At 45.3% G+C, this 21395-nt stretch overlaps 1 protein-coding gene across 7 annotated transcripts in view; it reads left to right on the top strand.

The window, feature by feature from the left end:
* mapk8ip1b (mitogen-activated protein kinase 8 interacting protein 1b) overlaps positions 1–17788 on the top strand; it is a 41110-nt gene extending 23322 nt beyond the window's left edge. For 3 of the 7 annotated variants that reach the window (XM_042341391.1, XM_042341394.1, XM_042341395.1), the window contains exons 3-13: positions 1089–1325; positions 5031–5112; positions 6850–7689; positions 10849–10924; positions 11202–11374; positions 12017–12129; positions 12293–12412; positions 13478–13531; positions 14019–14089; positions 14605–14703; positions 15178–15745. In XM_042341391.1, coding sequence (XP_042197325.1) covers positions 1089–1325; positions 5031–5112; positions 6850–7689; positions 10849–10924; positions 11202–11374; positions 12017–12129; positions 12293–12412; positions 13478–13531; positions 14019–14089; positions 14605–14703; positions 15178–15250 — 1938 coding nt within the window. In that variant the 3' untranslated portion in view covers positions 15251–15745. Of the gene's footprint in view, positions 1–1088; positions 1326–3269; positions 3483–5030; positions 5113–6849; positions 7690–10848; positions 10925–11201; positions 11375–12016; positions 12130–12292; positions 12413–13477; positions 13532–14018; positions 14090–14604; positions 14704–15177; positions 15746–17488 lie in introns of those variants that run through there. The other 4 variants (XM_042341393.1, XM_042341397.1, XM_042341392.1 and 1 more) reach the window with 3 other exon arrangements.
* The last annotated feature ends 3607 nt before the right edge of the window (positions 17789–21395 follow it).

Below are 21395 nucleotides of genomic sequence, written 5' to 3'. Positions count from 1 at the left end.
ATTATTTGGGGAGGACAAGTTTGCAGGGCTATGGGGAGAGAGCGGGGGAGTGGGGTTGATCGGGGCTATGGGGAGAGAGAGCGGGGGAGTGGGGTTGATTGGGGCTATGGGGAGAGAGAGAGCGGGGGAGTGGGGTTGATTTGGAAACTCTCTTCGAAGAACCGGTACAGACACAATGGGCCGAATGGCCTCCTTTTGTGCTGTATAATTCTATGATTCTATGATAATGTGGCATTGCGCATTGCTTCTGTTTCTACGCTGAATCAACAGTATAGCTCTTTCACTGGATCAATTTTACAGCCACCGCCTCTGTTTGATGGCATTTGCCTGCAAAATACACAGTCACTAGTAAATCCAGCATTGAGATACAACGATAATAATAATAATCCTTGCATTTGATACAGCACCTTATCACGTCTTCTAGTCTCTCAAAGTGCTCCACAGAGTACACTGTAAAGGAATTGACTGTATTTTGTGGGTGAAACGCGGCAGCCAATTGCGTACAGCAGCGTCCCACACACAGTCGTGGACTGAGTGACCAAATTATTATTTTTAAAAAATTATTTTTGAAGGGTTTATTATCCCCGGAAAAGTGATCCACCGATCGACTAGCAAGCTATGTAGTTCCTACATACTGCGAGGTCATTTTCAGGCTCCAGGAATCTCACTGCCTGAGTATAAACGGTCAATAAATAGTTAAATATATTTTTTTATATATGCGTGTGTGCAAACGACCAGACCCAGTTGGTCCCTGGAACAATTTTCCAGGTGGGTTGCTATGATCATCTTTCCGATTGAACAGACCATCAAAAAAAAAATCATTAGGACCTGTCGTCACATAAAAATGATTGAACGAGAATCATTGACATTTCCATCCGATAAGAACTGAAACGTGAGCTCAGGTTAAAATCTATCCAGCAGGTAAATGCATCCCTCTACTTGTTCAGCACACGACTCAGAGATTTTTTTCCCCCCTTCTCTCTCTTTCTCTCTCTCTTACTGCTATATTGTGTCTCTCCTACTTGTTCCGTTTAGACGAAGTGCTCTCATTAATCCGACTTTAATGTCCAATCTCCTTCGCTTCCCAGACTCACGTGACTCTGGAGACTCATAATGCCCCGACTACAAGCAGGAACGAGGCAAGTTCATTTCAGGCGGAGATGCTGCAGCTGGATTTGATCGATGCCGTGGACGACATCGACGAGGAAGAGGAGGAGGAGGAAAGGGACAAAGCCGCAAAACAACCTGCGCCCATCACCATGGCCACGTACAAGCCCAAGCGACCCACCACCTTAAACATATTCTCCCAGGTTCCTCGAGCTCAGGTGAGCAGCAAACCAACACTTTGTTGTGCGTTTTGGAAGCGAGCAGGGAGGTTGTTTTTTTTTGCGCTGCCATCGTTTAGTGTTCAAGCTCCGATCCGGTTCGGTTTAACCTCTTTTCCCGGGAGTTGTGAATTAACCGGGAGGGGACTGACGTTGGCTGATTTTGTGTGTCTGCTGCACGATGACATCGAATGCTTCAGGGATCTGAATTTGTACCCGGTTGTGTCTGTTCGGTATTTTAAGACTGGTATCAGTGCGTAGTTTTCGCATAGCTTCACCGAGGCTAAAAATAGCACGTAATAGATTACTGTAACTGTCTTTAAGCATGGAGTGTCTGACAGGATTACTCTGGTCACAGGCGCCTGAGGCGACGACCGGTAAAAACACGTATTGTTGGCCGGTGTTTGTAAATTGTTGTTCGAACACCAGTGGATTTCCAGTCATCTATTGACCAAACTATAACTTGTGTTGGGGAACAATATAGATCAGTGAATGGAACACTGCTGGAACCCATCTGCGCTGTTGAAGCAACATATTTAATAGCCTCGAATGGTCACATGTGTTGCATGAAATAATTAACCAGCATTTTGGGGGATATTTTCTTCCTGAAAAGTGAGTGCGATAAAGTAAAAGATTCCTGATTGTGCACAGACAAATGTTCTGACTGGAAATCGAGCAGCTTAAAATCTACTGTACTCGGGGGCTTTGCTTGTTGAATAATAGGAGCCATACTCTCTGTGGCACTGCAAGTTTCACAAAGTGGCTTTGTTGGTCTTGTGTTCTTTAAGTAAGGAGATAAGAATTGCCTCAAGCAGTGCTATTCGCCAATAAATGCAGTAATAATAAGAATAATCCTTACATTTGATACAGCGCCTCATTGCGTCTTCGAGACGTCTCAAAGCGCTTCACAGAATTAACTGTAAAGTGAATTGTATATTTTGTGGGTGAAACTCAGCAGCCAATTGCGCACAGCAGTGTTCTGAGCAGAGACAGGCCGGTGAGTATCACAGTACAGCACTAATTTTTCATTTATGTAGCGCCCTTCACGTTGGGAGGATGTGAACATCTGGCACCTGAGTTGGGGGTGGGAGCCCAGAGAGGTGGGGGTGAGGAAAGCATAGTCAAAGGGGTAGGTGTTGAGTTAATTACCCTCTTTGTAAAGTATCCTTTGCTTTGCTTTGCCACTCCTGCCCAATGGATTTAATCAGGTTATTTTCACGTTGGTGCAGTCAACCAGAAATCAGTCTCCCATTTATGTCTCCCATTTTCCTCCGTGACAAAGTTCAGTTGGCATTGCTTTAGACAACACATGCAGCCTGGAGCCTCGTAGGATTTGCTTTTAAAAATAACATGTCAAAGAGATTTTTTTTGGAGTATGACAAACAATGAGAATAATCGAGTAAGTTTCTGACTGTTCCTTTCCCCTATGCAAACTATTGTGGTTCAATTCTGGGCCTGTATTACCACCGGAACCTGGATGGACAACAACACCAACAACAACAACAACTTGTAATTATATAGCGCTCTTCACATGGGGTAGTGTCCCGGAGCGCTATATACACGGTGGCGGATTCTGACGCCAAGCAAGGGGGAGAGGAAGGGGTGGAAGTGACCGTATCAACAAGAAGGGTCTTCAGGCGGGATTTGAAAGTAGACGTATTACTTTTATCGGCGTGTGTGACCTTTCACGTCAAAAGTGCTTCATGTTTATGTTACACTTCAACGGTACCAAAGCCAGATTGATACCAGGAGACGTTGAGTAGTGATTGGACTCCAGTTTCCGCAAAGGGCCAGTGTAAGGAAATTGTCCATTTCCTTTAAACGGGAGTAAATCTAAAATGTCACGGAGCAGTCTTTACGGACACAGAATCGTTAAAGCTCTTTTGCTGACGCCAGTCATGAGTCATGGCCTCGCTGTGAGAGCACACCCTGTCTGGGGATTTGTCCCTTCAGAGAGAATTCATTTCATCAGTTGCCTGGGAGACCAAACTGTCCAGCGCATTTGTTGCATCATTTGCAGTGATGGAGTCGGTGGGGGAAACAATGTGGAGCATTAAAGGATTTTGATGCCTGTACAGGGCCATTGTTGGTTACCAGTCAGTAGAAAGCTACAGGGAGAGAGAGAGACTGCTGGACAGACAGATGTCCACAGTGGCCGTGAGTATTGCATTACTTTATTGAATAGATGCAGTGTTGAACATGGAGAACAAGATTCTCCACAATTTGTGTAACCACTTTCCTGTTTGTTTGGCTGTGCGGGTGTGGGTGGGTGGGTGGGTGGCTGTGCGGGTGGTGGGGGAGAGGTTTGCCTTCAAGGACACGATTGAGAGGTGCGCTAGAGGTTTCTTGTTTCTATTTGAGCAGAGTTTACCAATCTGTTAGAATAGAATGTCTTCTGCCTGTGCTGCGGAGATTAGTTTTGGAATCGTCTTTGGTTTAAAAGCGGTGAAGTGAAGCCGGATCTCAACGCAGAGCAAACCTTTCAAACAAGAGGCTCAGCAAGACAGCCAGGACAAGGCTTACCGCTGGAGAATGGTGGCTGCAGGCCGTTGACTGCATGAGTGGAATAGCAAAGAGATTGACATTTCTCCCAAGGCTTGGTCGAGCCTGTTGAGTTTCAGCTCATGTTCCCAGGCAGTGTTTCAGATGTTGTACACTGTGTAAATAGATTCCTCTGTACCTACGTGAAGACACACAAGGATCCATCCCTAGACACATTGTCCTGGTTAGTATCAGTGAAGACGAGAGGAGCCTTTGTTCTGATATCACAAATACTTACAAGTGTTGTGATATTACATTTATTTGTTTGTTCATTCATTCAAGTGCTTGCTTTTTTCTTTACTCAGAGAGTAACCAGCGACTGGTACAGGTTGCCATGGGAGGTGATAGAGACCGGGACACTGGGATTCATTTCAAAAGCAGTTTGATGCTGTGATGGGAGGATGGTAGGATGAGTGTTCTGGAGGGATGAGGTCGGATGGGATGGGCCAAAGAGTTTTCTTCATCCGAAACAACTTGCCCCAATTCTTAGGATTTTTCCTACGTTGTCAGGCCGAATGAATAAATAATTTTTCTCTGAAGGACGGCAGTGCAATTCCCAACTGATCCTGTGCTTCTGATTAACATGACAACCTGACCTCGGTAATAAGATTCTTTAATGGTGTCAAAATAGTCTCAATAGTACAAATTGTTTGGTGCTTTCCCCTGCAGAAAAAGCAAGTTACTACACTTCCCAGTGAATCTGGTGAAGCGCTTTGAGACGCCCGTCTGATGTGAAAGTCTCTGTGTCAAACACAAGGTTTATTTATTATTGGCTTTGATAAATTCGCGCTCCCTGCTTTTGATTAAGAACACAGTAAGTTTGTGACACTTATCGCAAAGGTACTTAATAACTGGAAAATGTGACTTATTCTGTGTGAACAGCAGTTTATTTTGGTGCAGCGCAGAGCTTGAAATCAAACAGGTTGGTTTCGACTATTTTATAAGCGAGAGTTTTTTTTTGTTTTGGGAGAGAGGGTGGGGGTGTGGGGGGGGGCGGTGGGGGGGGAAACAACTCTATTGTGTGTTGCCGTGTTGGCAGCTGTCGGAAACAGACGCCAAAAAATGTCCATTGTCTACTTTTAGTGTTACGTTGGTCCAGCGCTCTACGTGGCCATGTGACTTGTCTTGTCACCCGCACATGATGGCTTTGTTTCCTGATTGCAGGACACGCTCAACAACAACTCGTTTGGCAAGAAGTACAGCTGGCAAGAGAAGGTTTCCCGCTCCTCCTCCCCACTGAAGACAGGTACGTGGGTTTGATGCCCTCCAGCCATTGAAGTAACGATCCTCGGCCAACGGTATCCTCCCGATAAAGGCGGTCACGCCCTTTCCTGGCTGTTTGCGCGACTTTTGCCACGAGCACATCGGCTTCCGGGTTCACTTACAAAGTACGCACGGTCACTACACCTTGCGGTAGAATGATACGGAAAGCTCCGAGACATCTCAACGATGGAATAAGGCTATGTATCAAACACAAGGATTCTTAAATAGGCCACGACTCGACTCGTTCTTTTTTCTGCTTGTTATCCTTTGCAGGTCACTTGTGTGCCCCTCTTCCAGTCAAGAAAGCAGGGCAGCTTTGGTTAGCCAATCATCGCTGCTCTTATACAGTTTTCCTCCTGTTTGTAAGGCAAACAGAGGGTCCCTTTGTACCACACTCTCCTGCCAGGGACCCAGCTGATTCCCACAAGAAAATCACATGAGTTGTAATAACAATAATAATTGATAGTAATAATACTTGCATTCAGTATCGTCCCTTTCGCATTGGGCGGGAGGATGTCCCAAAGCGTTTCACTTATTACTGTGAAGAGTGGAGGTGGAGTGACTGTGTATTTGTAGGCAAATGTTGGCAGCCCAATTGTGCACAGTAATGTTCCACAAACAAGCAGGAAACAAACAACCAATTTTATTTGGAGGATTGTCAGCCGGGACACTGAGAGAAACTCGCTTCTCTTTGTGAGCAGTGCTGTGGGGCCATTAATTGTCAATCCGGACATATCATATTATTGGTATTATTGTGCAAGAATTGCTACTTTGTCCAGTTTTGTCTGTGACTACACAAAGATTAATTGAACAGCCTTGACGTGGGAAAACACTGGGCTTGTCTATCTATCCAGCACCAACTAGAGAGGAGGAGGTCAGGGCGAGAGGCGGTTAACTCTCCCATGTCTGGATTGTTTCTGATAACAATTTACATCAAGAAACATTGTTAAATAAATACAAGTGCAAGTTGTTATCAGGAGCCAGGGCTCAATCGGCTTTTTCTATGTGTGGATCTGGCTCATCTGTCATGTGGGCGAGCTGACAGAAACGCAGGATCCAGGACTGTTTCTAAGAGGATTTAAGAACACTCTCATTTTTAATATCATTAGAAGAGAAATGAATCCTGTAATGAATAAAATTGAATGGAATAGTCAGCTGTGAGGCGGAGACCTGCCAAAGCTCCCGCTCCCCACAAAGAGATTTTCCGCTTCCTGTAAAAATCACATTTTAAATTGCAATCCACTTGTCGGATTTGCTTCACGTCTGTAGCTGAGATCCCAGAATCGTCACTCTGTGAGCTTTGTTTGTGAATGGGGCTCTGGTATGCACCGGGTGATCAGGAGAAGTGAAGTGAATAATGAATGTGTTTGGAGGTAGACCTGCTGTGTTTATTATAATAATAATAATAATCCTTGCATTTAATATAGCGTCTCATCACGTTGAGTGCTTCACGGAATATGTTGTGCAGTGAAATTGACTGAATAGTTTGTGGATGAAATGTATTTTATTTTATCTATAAAAACATAAGAATTGCTAGACGAAAAAAGACCAAGGACCATCTAGTTTGCCTTCCACTGTCCTGGCAGTCGTCTGCACATATGTCCCAAACTACCTCTGTACTCACTCTATCCCATCAATATATATATATATATATAGTGAGATCCCAGATTGTGTTTCCTTGTCTCAGGGCCTCAGTGAATGAGCGGTTTGTGTGTTGCAGGGGAGCTGACGCCTCCGCACGACCACATTTGCCTGGGGGATGAGACCAAGCCCGTGAACAGCAGCTCTGCGTTGTCCAAAGACAAGGGAACACTGACCGTCCAGGTAAACTCCTGCCGGCGGGTGACCCCGGGCAAGAACGAGACCCTCGCGTCAAAGTCCGCGGAGCCGCCCTCGACCACCGGCCAGTGCACGAAGGGCAGCGAAGGCCACCACGATGACTGCTCCCAGTACCAGACGCGAGTGCGGATCGAGGCGACCGAGGAGATTTACCTAACGCCGGTGCAGAGGAATTCCGACTCCTCCGAGAACGAGAAGCCCTTTTTGTCCCAGTCCAACGAGAACAGGATGTCGGTCAGTTCGGACATTGACGCCGCTCATTACCTGGCCTTGCCGGACCACCCCAAGCCCTCGATCAGCGAGGAGGATGAGGTGATCGCTTACCTGTCCACGTGCCGCAGTCGCCCTTTGCCACGGACCTCGCTCGGCGCTGACGGGGCCTGTCAGGCGGGGGCTGGCGCCCAGCGGACCTCAGTCAGCTCCGACAGCGCTTTGTCGTACGATTCCGTTAAGTACACGTTGGTGGTGGACGAGAACATGCAGCTCGAGCTGGTCAGCCTGAAGCCCTGTTACTCGGGCTACAGCGACGACAGCGACTCGGCCACGGTTTACGACAACTGCCTGCCGTCGCCGTACGAGTCTGCCATCGGCGAGGAGTACGAGGAGGGCGTGCTGAAGAGGGACTCCGTTTGCCTGTCGGAAAACTCCAGCCCGGAAGCAGATATTCCCTTCTCAAAGAAGTTCCTCAATGTTTTTATGAACGGCAGATCAAGATCATCCAGTGAGTGCTCTTTCTGCTTTTCCTTTAGACATGCGGCGCACACAGCCTTCCCCCCCGCCCCCCAATACACACACACACACTTACACTCGCACACACATTCACACTCGCACACACACACTTACACTCGCACACACTCACACATTCACACTCACACACACACAACTCCTGTCTCCACAGCGCCAGCAAATTGTTTAGATTGTGATAGAAAAAATCATATTCACACCAAAAACATTAACCAAAAGTGTGAACTTTCTATATGATAATATATATAATAATCCTTACATTTGATATAGCCCCTCATCACGTCTTCGAGACGTCTCACCAGGTGTTAAAGTTTCCATATGAAGTCCCAGGAAGTAGTTATTTATCCAGAGGCTAATTAACAAGTGGAACTGGTTGCCAGGAAAGGTGGCTGAGGTTAAGGACATGAGAATCAATTTTAGAAGAAAAAACAGGTAGGGCAGATATTCTGGACGGAGAAGACCAGGTCAGATGGGTCAAAGAGCCTTCTTCGTCCAAACTGATCTTGTGAAGTAGGGGCAATTGTTTCGTTTTGTTTACAGTATCTCTGGGAGTCTCTGGGAGATTTCAGTGTGCTGCTGTGGAATTGAAAGCAAACGTAGAGCTCCACTGATGGCTAGGAAATGGGAACACTGAACCATTCAGAACCACGGCCTGATATCGTAACAAGGAGAATCGTTGCATTTGATACAGTGCCTAATCATGTGGTCAACGTCTCAAAAGAGCTTCGTAACAGTACTTCCTTACTTATTTAAGACCTTATACTTCGGAGCTTCATGTTGAATTAACACTTGTAGCAATTTAATTTGGTATAAAAATTCCTTGGTAGATTGCAGAGCAACCCAATTCTCCCTTTTCACCCCATCCCCCCAAGCACATGTGATGAGAAGACAGTGAGGTGGATGATCTGGAGGGATGAGATCAGTTGGACCGAAGGGCTTTGTTCATCTGAACCGATCTTGTGACCTCAGTAATGGTCTGGTGTCACTCAACATCCATTGCTGACTGTTACATGGTGACGTACAATGAATCTGCCCTCGAACTGACACTGAGCCCCACGTCAGACCAGCGAACGTGAGTCAGTAAGTAGATTTAAGATCTAAGTTTTTCGCTAAGTGACTGACCCCTGTAACGTTTCGGGGGCAATATTTTATCACTTACAGCGTAAAGTGGGCCTTCAGTGCTTTCCGCTCATGATACCCTTGGGCTAAATTCATTCAAATACTGAAAGGAAGCTTTCAGCCCATTGGGTGAGCCTTCGAGTCAGTGACTGCCGAGCTGCGCAGTGTGGCTTATGTCGGTTGCCATGGCAGGACCAGCCAATGTCCTGGACAGTTGGTTTGAGCCCACGGGTGAATAAACAGACAAAAGCAACAGCTGTTACCCTTACATGTGACTCCTTTAAAACCCATTAAATTGAGAGATTTCTGGCGCCAGGCGACACGAGACATTGATGTCTGGTGTGACTGAAGGAAGGAAAATACATTTTTGTATTTGACCTTTTCATTTTTTTTTTTGCTAACGTTTTCTACTCATCGTGACTCAGCTTTTGTTGCTTCAATTTTCGATCGATCGCCCTTCAAAAGGTAGCCAGACTTGCTAAATTGCTCGGTGAGTTGACGTGTGGGGAGGTACTGAGCCCAGCGCGACGAGGTAGGCAGCAAACCTGAGTCGGCTGTTCTTCAGGTGAAGTCCCAGCTGCCCGTTCAGGCAGATGTTAAAGATCCGGCTTTGGGAGGGAAGTGAAGTCAGTGCGGATTCCTGCGTACAGCACGTGTGCTCAGCACCCCGCAGCCACCTAACGACCCGGAAGTTGTCCATGTTTCTCGCGCCTCACTTACATATAAACTGACACCGTAACATGGTTGAGGTTTCCTTCTTTATTTCAGCCCAGTTTCTTAGCGAGCCATGCCTCCACCGCCACAAACCCTGAGTGGCCCCAATGGAGGATCTAAAACCATTGCCTACTTTTCTCTTGCGAACCAATTACATTCTGTCTGACTTTTACAACAATGTGTCTGCTCTGAAACTGGGTCCCAAACAAGTCTTCCAGATGCGGAGAGATGCCTTGAAACGAGCGAGTAAGAGGCTCAGCAGTGTCACCGTTTACCAACTGTATTTTATTCCCTTTGTTTGAAAGGTTAGCGATTCTGGTTATTTTGGTCAGACGGCAGTGTCATTCCTTTAAATTGAATAAACTACGGACAGACCAAAGCGCTTGTAACCCATCCAGCTCACATCTTCCAAAGAATCATATCCCTAAACATGGAACCTCCACACCTGACATGTGCTGTTTTACATCTATAGACGTGAGACAAATATTTGGGGATGGCATCAAATCCAGTTGTTCCAAACTTTTGCTTCCAAATAGTGGACCAAATGAGTCTGATTTTGCACCATGTCAGACCTCTTGAAAAACCGACCTGGTAGAAAACTAACATCCCATTTGGAAGGTCTGGGCACATCCAAAACAACAAGATTGGACGTTTACTTTTCTTTAAATGTTACTTAAGAGGCATTTGTGCATTAACATGGAGAGGTGATGGTTAATGGATCAGGCAGACTGCGCTGCGCAAGGAGTCAAGTGGAAGCAAATTCAAGAGGGAATGGACGGATGTTTGGTAAAAGAAGTGATTCAGGATCGGAGAGTACAGTTTGGTACGCTTGCGATGTGATCCTCACGTGCCCATGTCCCCTGTGAATGATACACTGTATGAGTGTATATTTGGCGATGGCATAAATAATTCCTGCTAAAGAGGTTTAAGAGAAAACAAAAAAGAAAAGTGTTGCTTTTGAAGTGTAGTTTGGTTTGGCGGAGAGCTGTCTTAGGCTCACTGGCCTGGAAATGACAATTCCCCTAAGATCAGAGAGTGTCTTGTCGGTCAGAAGTGAACATCGAGAATCGAGATTGCCTTAAAACCATAATAATCATAATAATCTTTGCATTTGATACAGCGCCTTTTCACGTCTTCGAGACGTCTCAAATCCCTTCAGAGAATGCACTGTGAAGTGGATTGACTGTATGTTTTGTTGGGCGATATGGACCTGCGGGATTTTGCAACTTGGTTTCTTACTTTTAAGCCGAATGATCCTGAACGGTTCGGCGATGCTAAAAACCTGGTGTTTTTTTCAATTTAGGTGCAGAATCGTTTGGGCTGTTCTCGTGCACAATAAACGGAGTAGAAAGGGAGCAAACACACAGAGCTGTGTTCAGGTCAGTTCTTCCCCGTCTGGATTAAAGGCATCGATGAACCCTCAATGCATACAGTGTCAATGGCATAATGTCAGCATGCAACGGTACTATCAGTTCGACTAAATAGAGGGGCCCGGCCACCGATGATGGAATGGATGGATGGAGAGAGAGAGAAAGAGAGAGAGAGAGGAATGAGAGTGAGCCAAAGTGGGAAGATTGGAGGGGGTGGGGGCTGAGGTGGGGAATGTCGGTGCTGAAAGGGCTGCACTTGGTTGATTCCTTGTCCTTTCCTGATTAGATTTGTGCCCCGACATCATGACGAGTTGGAGCTGGAGGTGGACGACCCTGTGCTGGTGGAGGTCCAGGCCGATGATTTCTGGTACGAGGCCTACAACATGAGGACCGGAGACAGGGGCATCTTCCCGGCGTACTACGCACTCGAAGTTACGAGAGACCCGGACCTCTTTCCACGTACGTGCATTTTAATCCCACAGACACATCAGTCGTGTGAAATGCACTGACCGGCTCCGATTATTAATTGCACCCACTCTGAGCGTTTAGTGTCGATAGTGCTTTTCAATGCCTACAAACCATTGGAGATTGGTGGTGGTCACCATGGAGGGAGAAAAGGACATGAGACCAAGTTTAAGAAACAGTTTGGCCCGGTGGTGGGAAGCTGGGAGGTTTGACATTCTGGAGGACAGGATAAAATGAGTCAAGAGTTCATCAATCAGAGACACTCACGCAAAGCAAAAATGCAATTCCAAGGTGGAAAACCTCTATCGTGAGCAGTTACAATGCAAAAAACCTGTTTTGGAAGTGTTTTCAGGCTCCAAAATATGAATTTACATTGCATTAAAAATGCATTGCATAATACTAATAACCTTCCTTACGTTCAGTAGCGCTCCACATCGGGAAGCCGTTTCAAAACATTATACAGGGAATATTGTAAAGTGTAGTGACTGTGTATTTTGCAGGCAAAATGGCACCTTACCACTTTTCAAAACAGTCAAAACAGCAGTGACCGGTTGTTTTGAGTTTACTGCTTTGTTAAAAATGATTTTCGAAGCGAACAAGTGGTTTCTGAACATTTCTTGCTGTCTCCTCTCTCAGCAGCGATAGAAAAACAGAACGACTGGGTAGACAAATTTCATTTGAAGTTCCTGGGTTCGGTCCAAGTGCCGTACCATAAAGGAAATGATGTGCTGTGTGCAGCTATGCAGAAGGTAAACTAAATACCAGCCACACTGCAAACGGTGACTGTGGACCAAAGTTTAAAAACTACACACATTCTCGTCCTCTACTTTTTCAAACCAATAAGTGACAGCGAAACATTATAGGACACTCGGCAACGATTTTACCTGACAGCACAATTGCGTTTCTTTACAGATTGCAACAACAAGAAGAATGACCGTGCAATTCAACCCTCCTTCTAGCTGTGTTTTGGAGATCAGTATGCGAGGCGTTAAACTAGCGGTGGAAGCAGACGGATTCGCCAACTACAATCAGGTCATTTATTCCTCATTTTTAATGATCTCGTGCGTTCTTCAAACGTACCATAACTCCTCAGAAATCGGTTTCCTTTGCAGAGGAACCCAGTTGCTGTCAGTGCTTATTAGCTGTACCTGCTCTGGCACAATATCATTCCCCTATTGGATATTAATGGTTCTGAGCAGTTAATCTTGCCCTTATAGAAAATGTTGACTATTAATTCCCATTTCACTCCAGAAACCCACAATGATTGCTCACGGACCAGGCTAACACTCCAGTGCCTTACTGGGGGAGTACTTGACTGTCGGAGACACTGTCACTCAGATGAGATGTTGACCGAGGTCTCGTCTACCTGTCCAGGTGGATGTCCAAGATCCTGTGGCACCGCTGGCAAAGAGAAGGGAGGAGTTTCTCCTGGTGTCCTGGCCAACAGTCTGGCACTGACACATGAGCCTTTCCTGGACGTTGCTCTCGCAGTTTATGGCATCATCTAAAACCGATGACTCACACTTTTATATGTCTGCGTTCAGCTACGAATTCTTGCTCATTTGTGGGGGATGTAATCAGCAGCTATAAGGTCACCCTGGAAAGCAATGACGTTTCTCACTTCTGTACGGAGACTTCAAGAGCAAGTGGAAAATGTCCTACTTGACCTTTCGTTACTGAAAATGGGCTGAATTGGATATTTCACTGCCCGTAGGATATTTGACACAAGAGGACATTTTGAAAGTGATAATTCTCCCATGTAAAGTAAGACTGTACAGTTAGCAACAATCTTAGTTTTACTTCTGGACTCGCTCATTGCTCCAAGCCGCTAATAACTTAACAGTAACAAAGTGTTGAATATAAAAATAACAATCCTTGCATTTGATACAGCGTCTTATCACGTCTTCCAGACGTTTCAAAGCGCTTCACAGAATATACCGTAAAGTGAATGAACTGTATGTTTTGTGGGGCGAACTCGTGCGTTATTCCCTAGTGCCTTCCAGGGCGCACAAGTCAAACCAATGTGATTTCGTTCACCTACATCATTGCCGTGTGCATTGTGTGAAGGCATTTAATATTACTTCCTGTTTTTTCCAGGGGTTTGACTGCGCTGGAAGGAAACTGGGGAAGACGTTCACGTGTTTGGCGGAGGTGAGAGCAGCAACCTGATTGCACGCCTTTGTGACGAAATGGAATGGTTTCAGTCAGTCAGTTTACAACCTTTTTTCCAGCCCGTGTTTTACTAAAACCAGTAACTTAATGATTAAAATAGACCTCCCCAGCCCCCCCCACCCCAAAGGTGTGTTTTCTTTATTACAGTAACCGTCCAAGTCTGTGGTGCTCGCTCCCGCTAGAGGGAGCTCCCAGCTTTACTTCTTCTGCTCCCTTTCCCGCGAATACAGCAAATACATTTAACCATTAGTTACCCTTGTGCGCTTTGCAAAACAAATCTCACCCCCTCCCCCACCCCACCCCCGCACATACACCACTCCCTTTCATCAAGTCGTTCATAAAGTACCGAGGGACAAAATCCAGATGAAGTGTAATGACAGTGTTGCCTGATGCATTATGAATGAACTGGTCAAAAGCATTACTTGATAGTAATCCTTTCTTCTCCCACCTCTTGTCTTTATGGCAGGGCAGTAAATGCAGCCACTTCTTTCAACTGAAGAACGTTTCGTTCTGTGGGTATCATCCAAAGAACACCAAGTAAGTCACCGAGGTTTCACCCAACGTCAAACAGACATTGCAGTTGCAGGTGGTGTTAATGGCAGACCACCACAAGGAGCAGGTCTCAGCAGCGCTATGTCAGTGAGCTTTGTTTCTGTTTCAAGAGTTTAAATTTCTTTGAAGACCAAGTGCTGAGATGGTGTGCGGCAGCGGAAGTGTGGAGCTCTGATAGAGAGTGGGGACATTGGTGGGAGCCTGCGGTTTCTCATAGACATCATAGCATAAGAAGTGACCACTCAGACAATGAACCAAATTGGCGCCAACTCATTCACCGGAACCAGCAACTCGAATCCTAATTCCTGCCCTTTCCCCCCCGTGTGTTTTTATATTCTTCCTCTTCCAAAGTTTATTCCATTTCCCTTTTAAACGTTGGTACCAGCTTCGTTGGTGACTTGTAGCAAAACACAAGTGTAAACTCATGAGGCCTCCTTGAGTCATGGCATAAAATGTGGGTTTGGACCATTGACTGACTGCAGGATTCCTTCTTTTCCCAGATATTTTGGTTTTATTACCAAACATCCTTCAGATCATCGATTTGCCTGTCATGTCTTCGTGTCTGAGGTTTCAACCAAACCTCTAGCAGAATCAGTAGGGTATGTGGTTTTTCTCCTATTATTTCCGAGACCTTCTGTTTGTAGAGTATAATGACATAATGCTTTACATATCGAAGTAGAGTACTGGTGGCTCATTGATGCATCTGCCACTGATGTTTTTTTCAATTAAATAAGGATACAAATATGTAAATGTGTTGAAAATGTTTGCGTTTCTGAACCAACAGACAGCTTTACAGCTCGGAGGAGCTGCGCAACAAGCAAACTAATACTTGTTGCGAAAAATGTTCAGGAATTCCCTGATATTGAGATTTTGCCCACAAAATATACAGTCAATTCCTTTGCAGTGTATCCTGTGAAGCGCTTTGAGACGCCTCGAAGACGTGATAAGGTGCTATATCAAATGCAAGGATTATTATTATTATATTATTATACTCAAAAACACAAGAAGACTTAAAATGACTTAATTACAATGAGATTTGCCTCCGTGTTAAAGGTTTCTTTCTGTTTGTGTAGGAGAGCCTTCCAGCAGTTCTACAAAGAATATGTGGAGTACACATGTCCAACAGAAGATATTTATCTGGAGTAGAAGCCGTTGACCTCGAATCGTCCTGCTCTATGTCAGTGTCATTCCCTCACTCACCACCATGCATGAACATGCTGTACTCAATCAAGCCAGTAACAAAGTGGTTCCACACTGTACAGAACCTCGGTTTTAACCAATTACATATTATGTTTAGCCATAATACACAGAACCACATCACAGGCATTTAACAAAGGAATGTGACCTTCGTTCTCAGAAGAACCCGGTCTAAGTTAGCCACCTTCAGTGGCAAAACAAGGCAAGCCCATGTCTCTTAACACCTCTGTGATGCATTTGGTACATATTTTGTCCACCAGGGCCCACTATTACATATCTGGTAAATAGCAGGATCAGAAACAGCAGCCAGCGCGAGCAAGTCACAAGATTTGTTGTAACGCTGACTGACGTTCCCTTGTACTAATTAATAATGGTGTTGTGTGTAAAGTTCTGAAACTTTGTTGGAGTGTGCAATGTGGTTTATTTAAAGGTTTGGTGACAGCACTCTCTTCTGTACTTCATTTCTTTGCACTTGCACGCAGAACCTTTTTTGTATATCGTGGAATCCTGCAGCTTCGTGGTCAGAGCACTCGCCTCGCAAGCGAAAGGCCCCGGGTTCGATTCCCGGGCAGGGTGAAATGTTGGGCAAGTTTCCTTACTCCACACACATGCCTCTGTTTACCTAGCAGTAAGTAGTGAACCCGGTTGTTAGTTGATGACAGATCACTTTTCCGTGGGTAATAATCCCTTCAAAATAAATAAATCATTTTTAAAAAATAATAATTTGGACATTCAATCCACGACTGTTTGTGGGACACTGCTGTGCGCAATTGGCTGCATAATAACAACAATAATAATATGGACTAAACTCATCAATGCTTTTCTACAGTTGCTGCATTTTTGCATTCTGTCACATTTGTTTTAGCCAAAGAAAACCGTCTCCTCCGCCATCTCTCTTCCCCCCATTGTGTTACTGGAGAACAATCTCAGTCTTGAAATTCAATCAGAACTTCAAACTTTGAGTATTATTCATCTCCGTCATCGCGTCTCACGGCGATGACTTGAGTAATGAGAGTATTGCTTGTATAATTCTTAAGATTCTACGCAAAAGACACCATCTCGTGGAGTAAACGTATTGAGATCCATTCGGATAATCGCGGGATTCCCATGTTCCCCCATATTCTCTGATGTTGTCGCAAACTAAGGAGACTAGACGGCTCCAAGAAAATCCCTGGCTCTGAGAATCTGCAGAAATTTAGGAATTCAATACCCTTCTTTTACTCCGTCCAGTATCTTGGCTCCTGGGAAGATTGCTTCTACTGTACTAACCTTAACCATGCATGTATGTTTTCTCAGCAGTGAGAAAGTGCTTCTGTAATCCCAGAACATCCTGCTTTTTGTTATTCTGCAAGGTTTCTGCACTCGGGAAGGTTAACCGGTCTTTTTTTCCTGGCACGTCAGAAGATTTCAATGAAATATAAATGGGAGGTGAACCAACTCAATTTAAAAAAAGAAACAAAATAGTGTATCTGCCAATGTAATGTTTTGCTTTAGGAGTGAGTATACATTGACCAAGAATTCCAGAGAGTGTGTAGCTGACGTCCAAGAAACTTGCCTCGGGCTTCTTAAACACTTGTTAAATTCACATAAGAATTCACACTCTTTAAGAGATTTAGCAATATTATTTATTCTGAGTTTAATGTTGCTGACAAAAGACATGTGGCCTGTAGAACACAGACAGCCTTGTAGAATTTATCTAGACCTCTTGAGTCTTGAAACCAAATGAGTAAAGGAACTCTTCATCCAATATTGGAATGGAACTGTATTGGGAGGGAAATTAGCTCTTCTGGAAGAGAAGCTAAGCTTGTTCAAGTCAGTTTATATCAAGGACTGGTTGGGTATAGTAAAAAAAATCTCCTTGTGCCACTATTGTGCAAAACCTGAAAATGTGAACTTTTACAGGAACATGGAAAGGATCTACAGCCCATCATCTCTGGGATTGGTTTGAATTAAAACTATATTGGCTTAGTGTTCAGTGGTTGAGAGACCTGGATTGCTAACTCCCAGAGGTTCGGGCATCTAATTGCCAGTGAGTGAGGAACAATAAGGCTTTTGACAGCCCTATTTTATATTGTCTGACGAAGTAGTCCTTCTAATCCTTCATTGTGAGTTGAATGGAAAAAACTGTTACAGTACTTATTTAGAATTATGAAGCTCACTAAGAAAATATTTTCTTTTCCCAAACAGAATACAGTAAATGGGCCTTTGATGTCTAAATCATCACGTCTCGAATATCAAAACACTTCAACCGAGACGTCTTATTAATAGGATATGAATCAAGTTCTCAATTTCTACCCTTTTCCTGTATCTGGAGTAATCAAGTCTTATTACAGAAAAATCTCATGATTTATTTTGCCTGTTCAGTACCGTGTACCTTTGTGCATGTTTGTAAATTTTATTTTTTGAAAATGTACAATAGACGTATGAACATTACATCATAATTACATACTTTCGCCAGCATTAAATCCAACAAAATTAGGTTCCTGACTAGATTTTACTTGTGATCTTTTCCTACATTTCTGACAGCTAACTGAAAACACTACCATGTGCCTGATTTCAGTTTACTCAACCACTTAGAAATGATCATTTGTCATTTTTTTTGTTTTTGAACCGTGCCTGGTTTAATAAAAAGTTAAGCTTGCCATGTGGGAAAGAAAATATCATCCCCGTCTGGTCCTGATTAGCAGGAAGTAGTCAGCTGGATGCAATCTGTACAGACGCATTACTTCAAAAGCATTGATACCAAATTGAAAATATACAAGGCTACATCACGCTGCTTATCTCCATTTAAGAGAGAATTTTTTTTAAAAAAAATGCCCTTTCACTTCAGGGGGTACTATATATATTATATATATATTTACATTTAGTTATTTATATTTGTTATAATTGCTCCAGCATATCTCCTATTCTGCTGTCTCCGCAACCCTCCAGTCGAGGAGGATAGTTGAACCATCTGCATTCACCGTCTGAAGGCTAGACTGGCGTAAGATGTGCCTGGTGTCTGCATTGCTGAGCATATGGCAATGACGTTCTTCTCAGGGGAGCAGGAGTGTCACTGCCGGAAATTCATTGTTTAATTGGCAGAGCGAATGATGCAAAGCAATATGTCCCAGTGTCCCACCGCGGAGCCATCTGAGAGATTCCATTCCCAGCTAATAAGTAAGATTATTGATTCTGGTGAAAGCCTCCATTCCTGCAGTAGATTCACTTGCCACATTCCTGCAGTTTTAGGCAATTATCTAATTTGCTAGTGTTGGAACAAACTATTTTGGAATAGTTACAGTTGACAAAAATGACAATATCAGCATCATGATCATCCCTCCGATTGATTGGTAAACCTCGTACATTCACCAAGCATTGAAAACCGAGTGACCCTTAGCTGTATATTTTCATATTTTAAATCCTAGGTTTGAAATTGTCTCGGTAGTTAAAAGGGCCGAGACGTGTTCTAATCTGACAAACTATTATGCAAACAACTATCGTACCTTGGTTTTACATTCATGTCTGCATCGTTTCCATATTTCATGCTTTATTTAACAATCGCAAAATAGAAGTATAAACATTTGATGTTCTTCCTTAGGCAAAGTCTTCATAAAATTCTTCAATGTCTGGATCATCTCTCTTGCTAAGGCCCGCTTTCACCAGGAACGCTGGTGGCACTTTCCTTGTGTGCGTATTTAATCTGGGAATGATTGGCTTTATGCCATACTCTAGAACACAAACAAAAAGAATCCCAATGCAAATTAGAGACCATTTTGATGCAGGTTTCTAAGATTTCCCACACTGATTGCAGACTAGGATTCTTAGTGGTTCAGCATGCGGTTTATCAGCAGCCAAATAATTGGCTCGAATTGCTCAGAAATGCATCTCCCTGAGGTTAGAGAATTGGGAGGATTAATTATAGTATTTTCCATCATAAAATAAAGATTTATGGCGCCTATCAAATGAAAGACAGCGTAAGTGACTGGAGTAAGATGTCATGGAAAGCAGAAAGGTGTTTGAATTTAGGTACAAAACCAAAGCCGGCCTATTTCATTAAACATACTTGTGCAATACTTGCGGATCTTTTAAATTTTTAAACAATATTTTTACCAGCAAATGAAAGGATTACCTAAACATAGAGGCTGTCAATCTTTCACAACCTAACGTGAACTCCGCCATACTTTGGTCTGTAACATTTCGGTTTATACCTTCCTGCGGTGGTTTTCCTTTCAGCGTCCTTGGTTACCATACGTGCTCGAGGTACCCTTTTGCACTACGACACTGAACTGCACAGAGCACGAGGAACACGACAAGATGTGAAACTAAAACTAGCCTTACCATCAAGGAGGCCAAGATGTTCTCTTGAGGGATCAAAGCTCGCAATAGTGTCTTCGTTTCCTCTTTTTAATCTGGTAACAGATTGGAAATAAATCTTGTAAAGTAACACAAAAGGAGAACGTTTCCACATCAGATATTTACCACCGCCACCCACTCCCCACCACCAAGAACACAAAGGGAATACATTTTACTCCTTCGTTCAATAAATAATCACGGCGAAGGTGAGCGCTGGTTACCGTTTTAGAGCAGGAACAGCACACGAATCAACGCAGATTGTCAGAGTCAAGAGGATGGTAACCCACAACCTCGAATGACGACGTTTTTCTTTCCGGATTTGAGTTCTCATGACTTCTGTTCCCTCGAAAAGATGGAGATGTGAGTAAAATATTATTATGCAGAGCATGAGGAGCGAGGACGCTTAACAGCGGTGGTCCACCCACACACCGACGGACACCTTTACCCAGACGACATCCCGGGCGGGACGCGAGAAACAATCCAAACGTGGCTTTTATTCAAAAAGACCCGTTGCCAGAATGCCGGTCGGTGCGGTTATGATGTCACGTTTTGTGATGTGAGCGGGTTCTTTTTCCTCCGACGCAACTGAACCGACCATCGAGAGACTCTTTCTTCTCTGATTATTTATTCATTCCCTCCTTCGACTTAAAATTCAGCCGGAACGTAACCGACACACACACTCACGCGCACACGCGCACACGCGCCCGCACACACCGCACAAGGCGTTCAAGTCGTGTCGTCAGTAAAATTGTCCCGACTGTTCACCGCGGGCAAAGCCTTCTTTCTGGCGAAGGCTGTCGCGAACGCCAATTTTCACAATGGGAGTCATTTGAACCCATTATTAATATTATTATTAATTATTATTATTATTTCTCACGCTTAACCCAGACGAGGTTGGGACGAAAGAGAGACATGACGTGACGTGACGTGTGTGTAAGTATGGCTAATTTCCTCATCCCTTTCGGGTTTCGATTGGAATCAATTTATTCTTTTCTGAGACAATTGTTTTGTTCATCGGTAAGCGAGACTGAAGGGTTTTTTTTTCCCCCCCTCACCCAGGGATGGGGAGGGCGGGGGGGCGCGGGTGACGGAGGGGAGGATGACATGGGATTGGAGGGGGGGGGGGGGGGAAACGACAGGGGGAAATGACAGGGAGGCGGGAGGGCACGGGAGGGGGACAGGGAAGGGGGAAGGAGGGGGGGCAGGGAGAGGGGGGCAGGGAGAGGGGGCAGGGAGAGGGGGGGCAGGGAGATAGGGGGCAGGGAGATAGGGGGGGAAGGAGGGGGGAAGGAGGGGGGCAGGGAGAGGGGGGCAGGGAGGGGGCAAGGAGGGGGGGCAGGGAGGGAGGGGCAGGGAGAGGGGGCAGGGAGAGGGGGGCAGGGAGGGGGCAACGAGGGGGGGCAGGGAAGGGGGGGCAGGGAAGGGGGGGCAAGGAGAGGGGGGCAGGGAGGGGGGCAGGGAGGGGGGGGCAGGGAGGGGGGCAGGGAGGGGGGGGCAGGGAGGGGGGCAGGGAGGGGGGGAGGGGGGGGGGGGGCAGGGAGGGGGGGGCAGGGAGGGGGGGAGGGGGGGAAGGAGGGGGGCAGGGAGGGGGGGAGGGGGGAAGGAGGGGGGGGAGGGGGGAAGGAGGGGGGGCAGAGAGGGAGGGGGGGCGACGCTCACGTCGATCAGTCAGGGGTGGAGCTTGTGGAAGTAGACGCCCCGCCCCCCCACCTGCGCACGCACTCACACACTCACCTCCCGCCTCCCTGAAGCACGGATT

The sequence above is a fragment of the Callorhinchus milii genome, unplaced genomic scaffold (genome assembly GCF_018977255.1).
Source record: "Callorhinchus milii isolate IMCB2004 unplaced genomic scaffold, IMCB_Cmil_1.0 Scaffold17, whole genome shotgun sequence".
Classification (NCBI taxonomy): domain Eukaryota; kingdom Metazoa; phylum Chordata; class Chondrichthyes; order Chimaeriformes; family Callorhinchidae; genus Callorhinchus; species Callorhinchus milii.
The sequence above is the reverse complement of the archived record's forward strand: the minus strand, read 5'-3'. Positions and strand labels throughout refer to the sequence as shown.